The following is a 14841-nucleotide window of genomic DNA, read 5'->3' as shown; positions in this document are numbered from 1 at the left end:
GAACATGCATTCCCATTCCAAAAGGGAGAAAATAGAAAAGAAGAAAGGGATAATAATAATAGGTCCCAACCAATACAAAACCCAACAGCGCAAACATTAACTTTTAAGGCTTCAGAATAATCTTCGACTTGATATCCTGCCTTCTGGACACACTGGAGCAGGAGTTGGGCCCCCAGGGTACCAGGGGCTCCCACCCCCATGACTTTATTGGGGGCAGCCCATGCTGCAGTTCTCCTGGGTTAGAGTTTGAGTCTTCTGCATGTGGCTCTCCCAGGCTGGAGTTGCATGCTGGAAGCTCTGCTAGACTAGGGCCTCAGGGAGCGACCCCGCCCCCCTCAGCTCCACTAAGCTTTGCCCTGGTGAGGGTTCCCAGCAGTGGCCTCACCTCTGTAGCAATTCTCTGCCAGGATCTGCTAAGGCTCTCCAGGGCATCTTTTGAAATCTAGGTGGATGTTATCATACCCCGCAGCTTGTGCACTCTGCACCCACTGGAGATGGCATCACTCAGACACTGCCAAGGTTCACCACCTGTGCCATCTAGAGGAGCAGCCACTGTGACTTGCACTATACTTGGGCCTACTGGAGCCACACCTGGAATGGCTAAGGAGCACTGTGCCAAAATTTGGGGAGTAGACTTGACACAGTGCCAGGAAGGGATTGCCAGGGTTTCATTAGCGCCTGAAGCCCCTCTTTTGATAGTTCTGTCCCCCATGCCTTGGCACTCTGGGCCTGTGATGGGAGGAGCAGCACTGGTAATCACTGAAATGCTGTGGGCTTATTCTTCCATTGTTTTGATGAACAGCACCAAGCTTCCACCCAGGCATGCTAATCTCCTTATCAAAAGGTGACTAGGCCACTCTTTTGGTGTTCTCTCCAGAACATGCTTTTTTATTCTTCACATGGCCAAGCTGAGAATTTCCCAAATCTTCAATTCTGATTATAAATTATATGTTTAATTCATTTCTCTCTTCTCACATTTTACTATAAACAGCCAAGAGAAGCCATGTTGATCCCTAAACACCTTGCTTAGAGATTTCTTTGACCAAATATCCAATTTCACTGCTCCTAAGTTCCTCCTTCCACAAAACATTAAAACAGGAAAACAATTCAGTGAAGTCCCTTGCCACTTTTTAGGTTGTTGTTTGGTTGTTTTATTTTTTTGAGAGAGTCTCACTCTGTCAGGGTCACTACAGCCTTGGACTCTTGGGCCCAAGTGATCCTCTCTCCTTAGTCTCTTGAGTGGCTAGGTGCCACCATGACTGTTTTTTTTTTTTTTTTTTTTTTCTGAGACAAAGTCTCGCTCTGTTGCCCAGGCTGGAGTGCAGTGGTACAATCTCTGCTCACTGCAAACTCAGCCTCCCAGATTCGAGTGATCTTCCTGCCTCAGCCTCCCAAGTGGCTAGGATTACAGGCACCCGCCACCATGTCCGGCTAATTTTTGTATTTTTAGTAGAGACGGGGTTTCACCATGTGGGCCAGGCTGGTCTCGAACTCCTGACCTCAAGTGATCCGCCAGCCTCGGCCTCCCAAAGTGCTGGGGTTACAGGTATAAACCACTGCACCCGGCCTAGCTAATTTTTTATTTTTAGCTTTTTTTTTTTTTTAGTAAAGATGAGGTCTCACTATGTTGCCCAGGCTGGTCTTGAACTCCTGGGCTCAGGAAATCTTTCTGCCTTGGCCTCACAAAATGTTGGGATTACAGGAATGAGCCACTGGGCCCAGCCTTTTGCTACTCTGTAACAAGGATGGCTTTTCCTCCAGTTTCCAATAACATGTCCCTCACTCCTGTCTGAGACCTCATTATAATGGTCTTTACCATCCATATTTGTGCCAACATTCTGTTCATGACCACAGAGGTAATCTCTAAGAAGAGTGAGGCTTTCTCTATAGCTCTCCTCTTCTGATTGCTCACCAGAATCATCCTTAATGGTCCATTCATCTCAAGGGGCTTTTTCCAGCCTATTCCTCTGAACTCTTCCAGCCTCTGCCCATTATCCAGTTCCAAAGCCACTTCTACAGTTTTAGGTGTTTGTTATGGCCACACCCCAGTTCTTGGTACTAATTTTTGTCTTAGTCTGCTATAACAAAATACCTTAGCATAGGTAATTTATAAATGATAGAAATGTATTTCTTACAGTTCTGGTGGCTGGGAAGTCCAGGATCAAGACACTAGCAAATTCAGAAGGCTCACTCTCTGCTTGTAGTGTCTTCACTACAGGAAGTGGGGCAGAAAGGGGCAAAGAGCTCCCTTCAAATTTTTTTTTTTTTTAGACAGAGTCTTGCTCTGTCTCTCAGGCTGGAGTACAGTGGCGTGATCTCTGCTTACTACAACCTCTTCCTCCCGGGTTCAAGCGATTCTCCTGCCTCAGCCTCCCGAGTAGCTGGGACTACATGTGTGTCACCATGCTCGGCTAATTTTTTGTATTTTAGTAGAGATGGGGTTTCACTGTGTTAGCCAGGATGGTCTCGATCTCCTGACTTCGTGATCCACCCACCTTGGGCTCCCAAAGTGCTGGGATTACAGGTGTGAGCCACCACACCCGGCAATTTTTGTATTTTTAGTAGAGATGGGTTTCACCATGTTGACCAGGATGGTCTCGGTCTCTTGATCTCATGACCCGCCTGCCTCGGCCTCCCAAAGTGCTGGGATTACAGGTGTGAGCCACCACACCCGGCCTCAACCTCTTTTATAAAGTCACTAATCCCCTCCATGAGAATGAAGCCCTCATAGCTTAATCACTTCCCCAAAGGCTCTACCCCTTAATACCACCACAATAGGGATTAAGCTTCAACATGAATTTTGGATGGACACATTCAAGAGACAGCAATGGAGTCTTACAACAATTAAGAAACCAAAAACGAAATTCTGATTCCTGCCCAAGAACTCAGAACTGAAAAAAGGACCTCAGAAGTAGGGGGACAAATTAAGTACTTGGGATGGCCCAGTTGAAGGTAGAGTTCCAAATCGCCTCTCCTTCTTGTGACCTTTGTTTTGCTGATCCTGAGATTTACAGTAACTGAGTTAGTAGCACACATCACTACTTATTATTAACAGAACTGGACTGTGTCAGGGCTAAAATGCACATTAGTTCAAACTGACAATGGGAGAAAAATTATACATGCTTCCAAAGGAGAAATTCAAATTGGGCTATAGCAGCATTAAACAAAAAATAATACAAAATAATCTCTCAAAACAGAAGAGTGCTGTAAGGGCAAGACTCATAAAAATTTAAGTATGTTTAGTTTTGGTGCTTATATAATCACATTTCAAAATGCAGATTTTAAAGTCAGGTGCTTTATCTCATTTGCACCTATAGTAGTGGCTGAGGAGGGGCAAATGCTTAGCAAATGTCTGAAAATATAACCTGAGCTACCTTGAAATGAGGGCTCTTATTTGGGCTTAAATCTCTATGAGGTTTGGAGCTAGACTACATTCTTCACATAGTTACAGTAAATTGTGTTGTATCTTTAGCTTGATTTCTGCAGATAATAAACAGTCCTCAACTAACCAAGGAAAATATCATGTCTAGAATGTGTACTGAAGTCTTAGAGACTTTCTGAAACCATTAGGTATGTTAAAAGATATTTTTGTCTAAATAACTTTGCATTTAACATAGTCCACAGTGCTGTTGTACATTATGGGCAAAATTTATCCTTATTGCTCTATAGATGAAAAGGTGAAAACACCAGCAACGAAAAGTTATTGCTTAAATATTTGAGTACTTTTACTAATGGTGGGTGAGGCCATTTAGACACAGTTTCAGAGTAGTGGAATGGAACCTTGCTTATAAATAAGTCTTCTGAAAGTGCTACACAGTTCATGCTCTAGCATAATTAATGAATGTCTTTAGAGAAACAGTTGTTTTCCATTTTTCATTCATTATTTCTACTGCTAAAGATTAAAATAAATTGGTATATTGTTTTTTCCCCAAAAGTCTTTAATGAAAGGAGTTTTAAATTAATAGCTCCAGATGTAAATTAACTGTTGGGTCACAGATTCCATTTATGTGAGAATACATAGTTTAGAGTAGTAAAGGTTATTTTATAAGAAAAAGAAAAAAGGAGAAAGACATAAAGCATAATACATTTCAAATCAATTTAAACAAGTAAATACAAGAGAAACCTCATATAGAGAGCAAAAGACTTAATACTACACATCCAGAATCCACAGATTCAAATATGTGAAAATTAAATATTAAAGAGCACACAATGTTTCTCAAGCGCAAAACTTGACCAGATACATTCAGATAAAAACAGAACGTTTTTTAAAAGTGACTCAGATAACTGAAATTAACTATAATTTTTTCTTTTTCTTTTTGAGACAGGGTCTTGCTTTATCACCCAGGCAGGAGTGCAGTGGTGCAAACACGGCTCACTGTGGCCTTGACCTCTTGGGCTCAAGCAATCCTCCCGCCTCAGTCCTCCAAGTAGCTAGGACTTCAGGCATGCGCCACAGTGCCCAGCTGTTTTTTGTAGAGACAGGGTTTCACCATGTTGCCCAGGCTGGTCTTGAACTCCTGGGCTCAAGTGATCCACCTGCCTCGGCCTCCCAAAGTGTTGGGATTACAGGCGTGAGCCACCTACCTCGCCTGGTTTAACTGGAATATCTGATCAAACATATTTAATGCAATTATCCTTTAAATTAGTCTTGGCTAAACAAAGTTTCGATTCTAAGATTTGATAATTTTCTTACCATTTGGGGTCCAACATTCACATTTATTGGTCCTAAGGTTTTTGGTAAAATCTTCGTAGGTGAGTTGGTATTGGAAACTGGAAATGCAACAAATGAAATGTTGCCTGAAATGATATCAAAACATTAAGTTAGTATTCTGCAATACCAAGGCCATTTTCTAGCTATATACACCCATGGTCCTAATTCATTATGTTGAGGTAATTTATAATTATCTTAGGAAGCATATTATGAACAAAATATACCTTACTGAAAAGTCATACTAATGACTGCTTTGTTGTAAGGAATACAATTAATTTTGCTGCATAACTAATCTTATTTATATTTTATTGAAACTCTATAGAATAGTTGCAATTATTTGACAACTAACTACAAAACTTTCAGTTAGTCTTTTAGAGGAAAAAATTTTTAGAGAATATGTAACGCAAATCACAGTTTATATCAGAATTGAGAAAGAGATCTTTAATAGACATGACAGAACAAATAATATACTTGATGATGAAACAGAACATGAAAAGTAAAATAACTATTCAAATTTCTTTTTTTTTTTTCTTTGGGGGGACGGAGTCTCGCTGTCGCCCAGGCTGGAGTGCAGTGGTGCGATCTCGGCTCACTGCAAGCTCCGCCTCCCGGATTCACGCCATTCTCCTGCCTCAGCCTCCCGAGTAGCTGGGACTACAGGCGTCCGCCACCACACCCAGCTAATTTTTTGTATTTTTAGTAGAGACGGGGTTTCACCGTGGTCTCGATCTCCTGACCTCGTGATCCACCTGCCTCAGCCTCCCAAAGTGCTGGGATTACAGGCGTGAGCCACCGCGCCTGGCCTCAAATTTCTTTATAGTATAAAACATTGAGACTAAAAGCTAACATATTTTCAAACTGTCAAATTGGTAATGTCTTAGGGTTTTATAACTAGAGAAAAAACATGGTGCTAACTAGTTATTAATACTAGAAACAGTGGGGTCTGTACCGTGTTTTCAAGTGATTTCAGTATTTTAAATTTCAAATTAACATAGCAAACTGCCACCAAGAAAATTCCCCCCAAAAGGAAAAGCCAACCTGTTATTTTCTGAACTATAACATCAACTACTTAATTCCCCCGATAAACTTCAGCTTATCAATGTTTCTCTTAGAAGATAACAGTGTAACAAAATATATCAAAGGAGATCATCCAGGAAGTATGTGAAAGAAGGCCAACACTAAAACCCTGGGGACAAGCAACATTTAAGGGTAGGACAACAAAGACATTTCCTTTTTAGTTGCCTTCCTCAGATGACCCCCATCTTCCAAAACTTGACCACACTTTTTTTTTTTTTTTTTTTTTTTGAGACGGAGTCTGGCTCTGTTGCCCAGGCTGGAGTGCAGTGGCGCAATCTCGGCTCACTGCAAGCTCCGCCTCCCGGGTTCACGTCATTCTCCTGCCTCAGCCTCTCCGAGTAGCTGGGACTACAGGCGCCCGCCACCATGCCCGGCTAATTTTTTTTTTTTGTATTTTTAGTAGAGACGGGGTTTCACCGTGATCTCGATCTCCTGACCTCGTGATCCGCCCGCCTCGGCCTCCCAAAGTGCTGGGATTACAAGCGTGAGCCACCGCGCCCGGCCGTTGACCACACTCTTTAATCCCCTTACTTTTTTTTTTTTTTTTGAGATGGGGGTCTCACTCTGACACCCAGGCTAGAGGACAGTGATGCAATCACAGGTCACTATAGCCTCAAACTCCAGAGCTCAAGTGATCCTCCCACCTCAGCCTCCAAAGTGGCTGACACCACAGGCATGCGTCACCACACCTGGCTAACTTTTTTATTTTGTAGAGATGGAGTCTTGCCATGTTGCCCAGCCTGGTCTCAAACTCCTGGGCTTCAAGCAGTTCTCCCCCTTAGCCTCCCAAAGTGCTGGGATTAAAGGCTTGAGCCACGGCACCCAGCCTAAATGACTTCTTTTTCTTTTTTTTCTTTTTTTTTGAGAGTCTTGCTCTGTCGCCCAGGCTGGAGTTCAGTGGCACAATCTTGGCTCACTGCCACCTCTGCTTCCCAGGTTCAAGTGGCTCTCCCGTTTCAGCCTCCTGGGTAGCTAGGATTCCAGGCACCTGCCATCATGCCCGGCTAATTTTTGTGTTTTAGTAAAGATGGGGTTTCACCATGTTGGCTAGGCTGATCTCGAACTCCTGACCTTGGGTAATCCGCCTGCCTCAGCCTCCCAAAGTTCTGGATTACAGGCGTGAGCCACCACGCCTGGCCCTAAATGACTTCTTTCATTTCTGCTCCGCACTTTCTGCCTCTTCAGGGATCTCACCCATCAATTATCTACTCTGTCTCTGGAATTTTCAACTATTCCATTGGCCCTTTCCCTTCAGTTTTTCTGCCCATTCGGCATTATAGTTAATTTTCCCCCTAATTCCACATATAAAAATCAAATTCTATTTCTTGTACCCACTCAGCAAGTCCTAGTACCCAAATCTACTTCTCCTTCCTGTTCTCACTCTTGATATATGACTGAGCCCTCTTATACAATCATCGAATCCACCCAGTGATCTAATCTAGAAATGATCTTCAGATCTTCACTCCATCCCCTCCTCATTCAACTGACCACCATATTTGTTATTTCCTTATTCTAGTTCCTTTATGCTAGCGGTCCCCAACCGTTTTAGCACCAGGAACTGGTTTCGTGGAAGACGGTTTTTCCACAGACAGGGGTGAAGGGAGGTATGGTTTTGCAATGATTTAAGAACATTACATTTATTGTGCACTTTATTTCTATTATTATTACACTGTAGTATATAATGAATTAGTTATACAAATCATCACAATGTGGAATCAGTGGGAGCCTTGGGCTTGTTTTCCTGCTACTGGAGAGTCCCATCTGGGAGTGATGGGAGATAGTGATAGTTCATCAGGCATTAGATTCTCATAAGGAGTGTGCAACCTAGATCCCTCACATGCACAGTTCACAATAGGGTTTGTGCTCCTATGATAATCTAATGCCGCTGCTGAGCTGACAGGAGGCAGAGCTCAGGCAGTGATGCGAGTGATGGGGAGTGGCTGTAAATACAGATGAAGCTTTGCTCACTCGCTGGCTTGCCTGCCCGCCACTCACCTCCTGCTGTGTGGCCCAGCTCCTGACAGGCCACGGACTGGTACCTGGTGGCCGGTTGGGGACCCCTGCTTTATGCTGCTGGCACTCGTTTAATTTGCAACTTCATATCTGGTTTGAATACAGTTACCCTCTAACTCAGTGATTCACAATACTGGCTGTCCAGTGGAATCACCTGGGGAACAATGAACAATACCAATTCCTAGGTTCCAATCCTAGAGCTGCTGATATAATTGATCTGGGGTGAACCTGGGCATCGGGCCATTAAATGTTCTCCAGACAGTTCCAATGTGCAGCCAGGGCTGAGCACCACGGCTCTTACTAGATATCCTACCTCTAACAGCTTTCCTAGACGCTCCATGCATCTATACCAAACCAGTCTTTCAATTGGCAAAACTGTTCTGAACACTCCCCTAATTATGGTTTTTAAGGACTCCACAACACTTTCTAAATGCCTCCTGGACTCCTCGACATGGCACAAAAGCTCACAGTGGATATCTCACCCCTGCCTCCTTTCACAGCTTCATCTTCAGCTGCTCCCTCCACATGTACCCCACAATCCAACCAGATTAAATACTTTACATTTCCAGAGAGGCCCCAATTCAACCACCTGGCTTTGGCATACACCTTTCCTTCTGCTGAGAAGGCCCTTCTCTACTGAGCCAACTCCTACCTACCAGCACTTCAAAATGGATGGATTCCACACCATTTTCTGAGCAATTATTATGTCCCCAGAGTGTTCCAGAGGTTTCCTATATATACATACATATATGTATGTACATATATACACAACGCACATAAAGTGTATATATATATATATATATACACACACACATATATATGCACACACACACATACACACTGTTGTCCTAAGCATCGATGAGGAAAAAAGTATACACATATATACATTTTATGTGTGTGTATGTATGTGTGTATACTTTTTCCTCATCAATGCTTAGGACGGACAACAGTGTGAAATAGATTATTAATGACCCTATTTTATACATTAAGAAACTGAGATTGAGATTCAATACAAGGTCCCACAGTAGTGAAGCTGATAGCTCCACCTCCAAAGCCTCTGCTCTATGCATCTCCTTCTTCTTAAAAGCTGTGCCATCCCCTGTGGTCTAAATTCTGGATATTCCTCTTCTGGCTTCTCATAAAACCTGTTATTACTGACTTGTAATTCTATTATAAACGGGCTACGTCTCTCAGGTTTGTATCCTAGCATCTACTTTAGTCCTTGGCACAAAACAGGTGCACAAATGATGAAAACTGTTTGATCAGCAAAGATTGAAAGTATTACCTTTCCTAATCTGGATGCCAAACTTCCTGCAATACAGTTTAATTACAACCCTTATTATTTTTCCAACCAAGATGATAACTCATCCTGAGTTTGAAATCAATTTAAACAGCAGGTCCTTTGTTTATTTTGCTTTTAACATGACTGAACTGGTATTATCAAATAAAGTTTCCCTACCTTGTAATTGTGCAACTGATTTTCTTAAAACAAAATGTGGCTGGGCACGGTGGCTCATGCCTGTAATCCCAGCACTTTGGGAAGCCAAGCAGGGCAGATCACCTGAGGTCAGGAGTTCGAAACCAGCCTGGCCAACATGACGAAACCCTGTCTCTACTAAAAATACAAAAATTAGCTGGGCGTGGTGGTACACACCTGTAATCCCAGCTACTTGGGAGGCTGAGGCATGAGAATCTTGAACTGAGGAGGTAGAGGTTGCAGAGAGCCAAGATAGCACCACTGCACTCCAGCCTGGGCAACAGAGCAGGACTCTGTCTCAAAAAAAAAAAAAAAAACAGAAAGAAAAAGAAAAAGAAATTGACAAAACAAAAATTACAGTCCAGAAATAATTTCACCTATATATGAAAATTATGTATATGATAAAGGTAGTATTTCAAACCAATAATGTTGAGACAAGAGACTATCCATTTGGATAAAAGAAATTTTAGATTTCAATTTTTCACATTGAACAAAAATAAATTTCAGAAAAATCAAATAAACATAAAAATTAAAACTTTATAAAAGTATTAGAAGAAAAAATGTAATAATATTTTTATAATCCTGGAATGAGGAAGGTGCTCCTTACCATGTTACAGAATTCAGATATCTTAAGTGAAAAGACTGATGGATCTGACTACTTAAAAATCAAAACTTTCTCTATACCAAGACTTAATATACTTAGAAGACAAATGTCAGGCTGGTAAACAAATGTGCAAGGCCCAGGTCATTTGATTACTATTCTTAAAAATTTTTGTTTATGCCGGGCGCGGTGGCTCACGCTTGTAATCCCAGCACTTTGGGAGGCCGAGGCGGGTAGATCACGAGGTCAGGAGATCGAGACCACAGTGAAACCCCGTCTCTACTAAAAATACAAAAAATTAGCCGGGTGTGGTGGCGGGCGCCTGTAGTCCCAGCTACTCGGAGAGGCTGAGGCAGGAGAATGGCGTGAACCCGGGAGGCGGAGCTTGCAGTGAGCCGAGACTGCGCCACTGCACTCCAGCCTGGGTGACAGAGCGAGACTCCGTCTCAAAAAAAAAAAAAAAAAAAAATTTTTGTTTATTTAACCCACTCTTATAAATCAATAACAAAAAGGCAATACCCCAATATAAAAATAAATCCGGTATATGAAGAAACACAGATGCCAGTCATCACACGAAAAGATGCTTGATTTTAATAATTAAAAAACTAACTTTTGGGCCAGGCGCAGTGGTTCACACCTATAATCCCAGCACTTTGGGAGGCCAAGGTGGGTGGATCACGAGGTCAAGCGTTCGAGACCAGCTTGGCCAACGTGGTGAAACCCCATCTCTACCAAAAATACAAAAATCAGCTGGGCATGGTGGCGTGTGCCTGTAATCCCAGCTACTTGGGGGGTTGAGGCAAGAGAATTGCTCGAACCCGGGAGGCGGAGGTTGCAGTGAGCCAAGATCAGGCCAATGCCCTCCAGCCTGGGTGACAGAGCAACACTCTGTCTCAAAAAAAAAAAACCCAAAAAACAAACAACTAGCTTTTTAAAAAAGGAAACCTTTTCGCATACTAGGCTGATAAAAAATTAACAAGTCTGATAATGCACTGAGTTGGTAAGGATGTGGCAAAACAGGCACATTTTACAAGTACTGACTTGGCACCTACTATTCTATGTCAAGAACTAAGGCTAAGCATTAGGATATTCAGTGAACAAGTAACACTGTTCCCTGCACTCAAGGGACTAACATACTCTGTTAGTGAAGGGAATACTGTAGAACCTTTCTGGCGGTTCTGGCAATGTGTTGATTTTAATTAGAGAGGAATAAACTGACCCTTGTTAGAATACAAAATTCTACATAAATGCTTTAAAAATAATTCTACACTTTTTTTTTTTTTGAGATGGAGTCTCACTCTGTCGCCCAGGCTGGAGTGCAGTGGTGCGAGCTCGGCTCACTGCAAGCTCTGCCTCCCGGGTTCATGCCATTCTCCCGCCTCAGCCTCCTGAGTAGCTGGAACTACAGGTGCCCAACACCACGCCAGGCTAATTTTTTATATTTTTAGTAGAGACGAGGTGTCACTGTGTTAGCCAGGACGGTCTCGATCTCCTGACCTCATGACCCGCCTGCCTTGGCCTCCCAAAGTGCTGGGATCATAGGCGTGAGCCACCATGCTCGGCCTATAATTCTACACATTTTAAAGCTTTTTTCCATCTCAACAAATACCCTCTGTTGCCTAAGTGGCAAGCTAATGTCTGGCTTCTGTGACATCATGATTGACAATGGGCATACCCTCTGACTAGCAGTTCCTCTGGTGGAAATATACTCTAACAAACTAGGCAGACAAGAACAATTCTACATGTACTGGGGTTGGAGCATTGTGGAGAAAAGCAAAGACCTACAAACAATTTAAGTGTTTAAACATCTTTTAGTACATATGTATGATGGAATATTATATACTCCCTAAAAATACAAGCATGTATTACCATGGAAAAATGTCCTATTATAAGAGAACATGATTACATTTACCTGAAAAACGACATATACATATATTTTTCATATATTTTTATATATTCATAAAAAGTCTGCCAAGAGAAACTACAAATTTAATAGTGGTTAGCTCTGATGAGTAGCATGGGGGAAGCATTTGTTTTATACTTTTTATTACTTGAAAAAGACACTTTATGAACATGTATGCACTTGTTTTATAATTTTAAAAGCTACTGTTGCCAGGCGTGCTGGCTCACACTTGTAATCCCAGCACTTTGGGAGGCCGAGGCAGGAGGATGACGAGGCCAGGAGTTTGAGACCAGCCTGATCAACATGGTGAAACCCCGTCTCTACTAAAAATACAAAAATTAGCCAGGTGTGGTGGCACGTGTCTGTAATCCCAGCTACTTAGGAGGCTGAGGCAGGAGAATCACTTGAGCCCGGGAGGCGGAGGTTGCAGGGAGCCAAGATTGCACCACTGCACTCCAGCCTGGGTGACAGAGCAAGACTCCGTATTGAAAATAAATAAATAAATAAAAATAAAAGTTACTGTCATTCTGAAAAAGAGAGAGAGAATGAATCAGCCATAGCTACTAAAACAAGTTGAAGATCTAGAAATGATTGTCTTATAAGTAGTAAAAATGAAATTTGCTTTAAAAGTAGTTAAAAGGATTCCACTAGAATTCCAATAGTTGTAATATCCAGAAATAAAAGCCACATCTTTAGACAAAACTTACTTCCATCAAATCAGCTAAGTTCAGCAGCAGAAATATATATATATATATATATGTTTTTGACTCAAAAGGACACCTTTAAATAGATTATAAAGATTCAGTCACCCAAAATTTCAGCCAGGCTGAGAGAAGTAAAGTCTAAACAGTTTTTCCTAAGTGCGTGGCCTACATTCATAGCTCCTCGGCAATAGGAGCTCAACACTGTCCAGAAGCTGATTCCTGGGACTCAGTGTATTAAAAACAACGATTTTTAAAGTTGCCTGGATTTTGGTTCTGGCAATTCCCTCAATTAACTAAATGAGATCAATCACCTAGAGAAGTAGCTAAGAAACAGAACTAAAAACTTATGCCAGATCTTGGCACAGGCACAAGATTTTGGCTCAAATATTATTTCAATTTATTGAGAAATTGAATATTTTTGTTTTCCACTAGAATTGTCTAGACACCACAGCCTTTTTTTTTCCACTATAATTCTTTAGGGGGTTCCAGTTACAATTAATCACCTTCAATATGTCCAATTAAAATGAAAAAAAAAATCCAGTTACATAATTGTGGTTTGTCTATATGATGCTAATATAATTTTTTTTTCATGGCATAGACTTTCTGAAAAAAATTTTTTTTTGCTTGAATTAGCTTTAGGAAAAACCTTCTTCACCCAAGCCTACATCACATCCTCCTACAAGAACCAAACTGGTAACTTACTATAAGAAATAATACATATTTTTTGTGGGTTTATAAATCTCTTAAATTAGAAGCAATGGTATATCCCATATATACAGGGTCCAACTTCCCAGGACAAGCTAACCTATAGCCCAAAATAAAAGTTTCTGGTTTGTCTGTTTTGAGACAGGATCTTGCTCTGTCATTCAGCCTGGAGAGCAGTGGCACTATCACAGCTCATTGTGGCCTCAAACTCCGGGCTCAAGTTATCCTCCTGCCTCAGCTTTCCAATGAGCTGGAACAATTGGTGTGCACCACCATGCCCAGCTATTTTTTTTATTTTTATTTTTTGTAGGGAGGGGGTCTCACTATATTGCCCGGGCTGGTCTCAAACTCTTGAGCTCAAGCGATCCTCCCGCCTTGCCAAAGCACTAGGATTCCAGGCATGAGCCACCACACCCAGCATAAATAAGTTAAAATGACCCAGACTGTGGTGGTGTATGTGCTTGCTGAAGTCCCCAAATGCTAGGCTAAAAGGGGTGATTCTACTGTATGTAAATTATACCTTAATAAAATGATGGAAAAACGTAACTTGGGCGAGTTCGTATTAGTTAGTATGATGCTAACTATAGATTATACCATCCTCTTGCTTTTCTTCTTCTGTCACCTCAACTGGCCCTTAAAAAAAAAATACAGGTAGTTCATCTTCTTGTCTAAAAAACATCCCTTCAGCTACTGTCCCTTTTAAGTCAGTCTCCTGCATCATCACAATCTTTCCCTCTCTGCCAGATCATTCTCATCAGCACATGAACATGCATAATTTCTTCCATCTCAAAAACAAAAAACAAACCAACTTTTCTCGACCATCCACAGTCCTCCAGTTACCAACTAATTTGTTGCCCTCTACAGCAAAACTACTCACAAAATCTGCCAGCATTTGCTGTTTCCACTTCCTCCACATCTCAGTTTCTTTTGAACCCTCTCTTCCCAATTTTCCCCCACAATTCCACTGAAATTCTTGGCCTTCAATTTACTTAACCTTCCATCTACTCTTGACACTTTTTAAAATCACACCTTCTTTAGAAACACTAACTCCACTTGACATCCAAGCCACCATTTTCTCCTGGTTCTCTTCCCAACCTACTGGCCACTCCACCTTAGCCTTAGTTGCTGGCTCCTTCTCTCTAAACATTTGGAAGCCCCTTATCTTGGTCCTCCAATCTCTTGGCTGTGAACCCTTCCTCATGAGATGATCTCATCTAAGTCTCCTGGCTTTAAATACACTGATGACTCTCGTGTATATTTCTCCGGATTAAATCTATCCCTTGAACTTTGGATTCACATATCCACTATCTTCTCATAACTCCATTTTGATGTCTCACACATATCTCAAACTTAATATATCCAAAATCTAACTCTGGACTGCCCCCACCCCACCCAGAAACCTCCTTCTTCATCTCAGTAAATGAAAACTCTATTCTTCAACTGCTCAGACTGAAAAGATTACTGTTGAGACCTCACTTTCTCTGATATCCCACATTCAATCAATTCATAAATCCCGCAAGCTGGATCTTTAAAATACAGCTTGGATACAACCACTTCTCACCTGCTCCTCTGCTATCACTCTGGTCCAGGCCAACATCTTGGCTTCAATTACTGCAATAGCTTCCTGACGCAGCTCCATGCTGCTGCCCA

General features: G+C 41.8%; 1 protein-coding gene across 19 annotated transcripts in view; it reads right to left on the bottom strand.

The window, feature by feature from the left end:
- Positions 1 to 14841, bottom strand: part of TFDP2 (transcription factor Dp-2) — a 198596-nt gene that overhangs the window by 45465 nt on the left and 138290 nt on the right. For all 19 annotated transcript variants that reach the window (XM_055295185.2, XM_055295186.2, XM_063610686.1 and 16 more), the window contains one exon: positions 4694 to 4797. In XM_055295185.2, coding sequence (XP_055151160.1) covers positions 4694 to 4797 — 104 coding nt within the window. The remainder of the gene's footprint in view (positions 1 to 4693; positions 4798 to 14841) is intronic.

The sequence above is a fragment of the Symphalangus syndactylus genome, chromosome 10 (assembly GCF_028878055.3).
Source record: "Symphalangus syndactylus isolate Jambi chromosome 10, NHGRI_mSymSyn1-v2.1_pri, whole genome shotgun sequence".
NCBI lineage: Eukaryota > Metazoa > Chordata > Mammalia > Primates > Hylobatidae > Symphalangus > Symphalangus syndactylus.
Note: the sequence above shows the minus strand (reverse complement) of the source record. Positions and strands in the feature narration are given on the sequence as shown.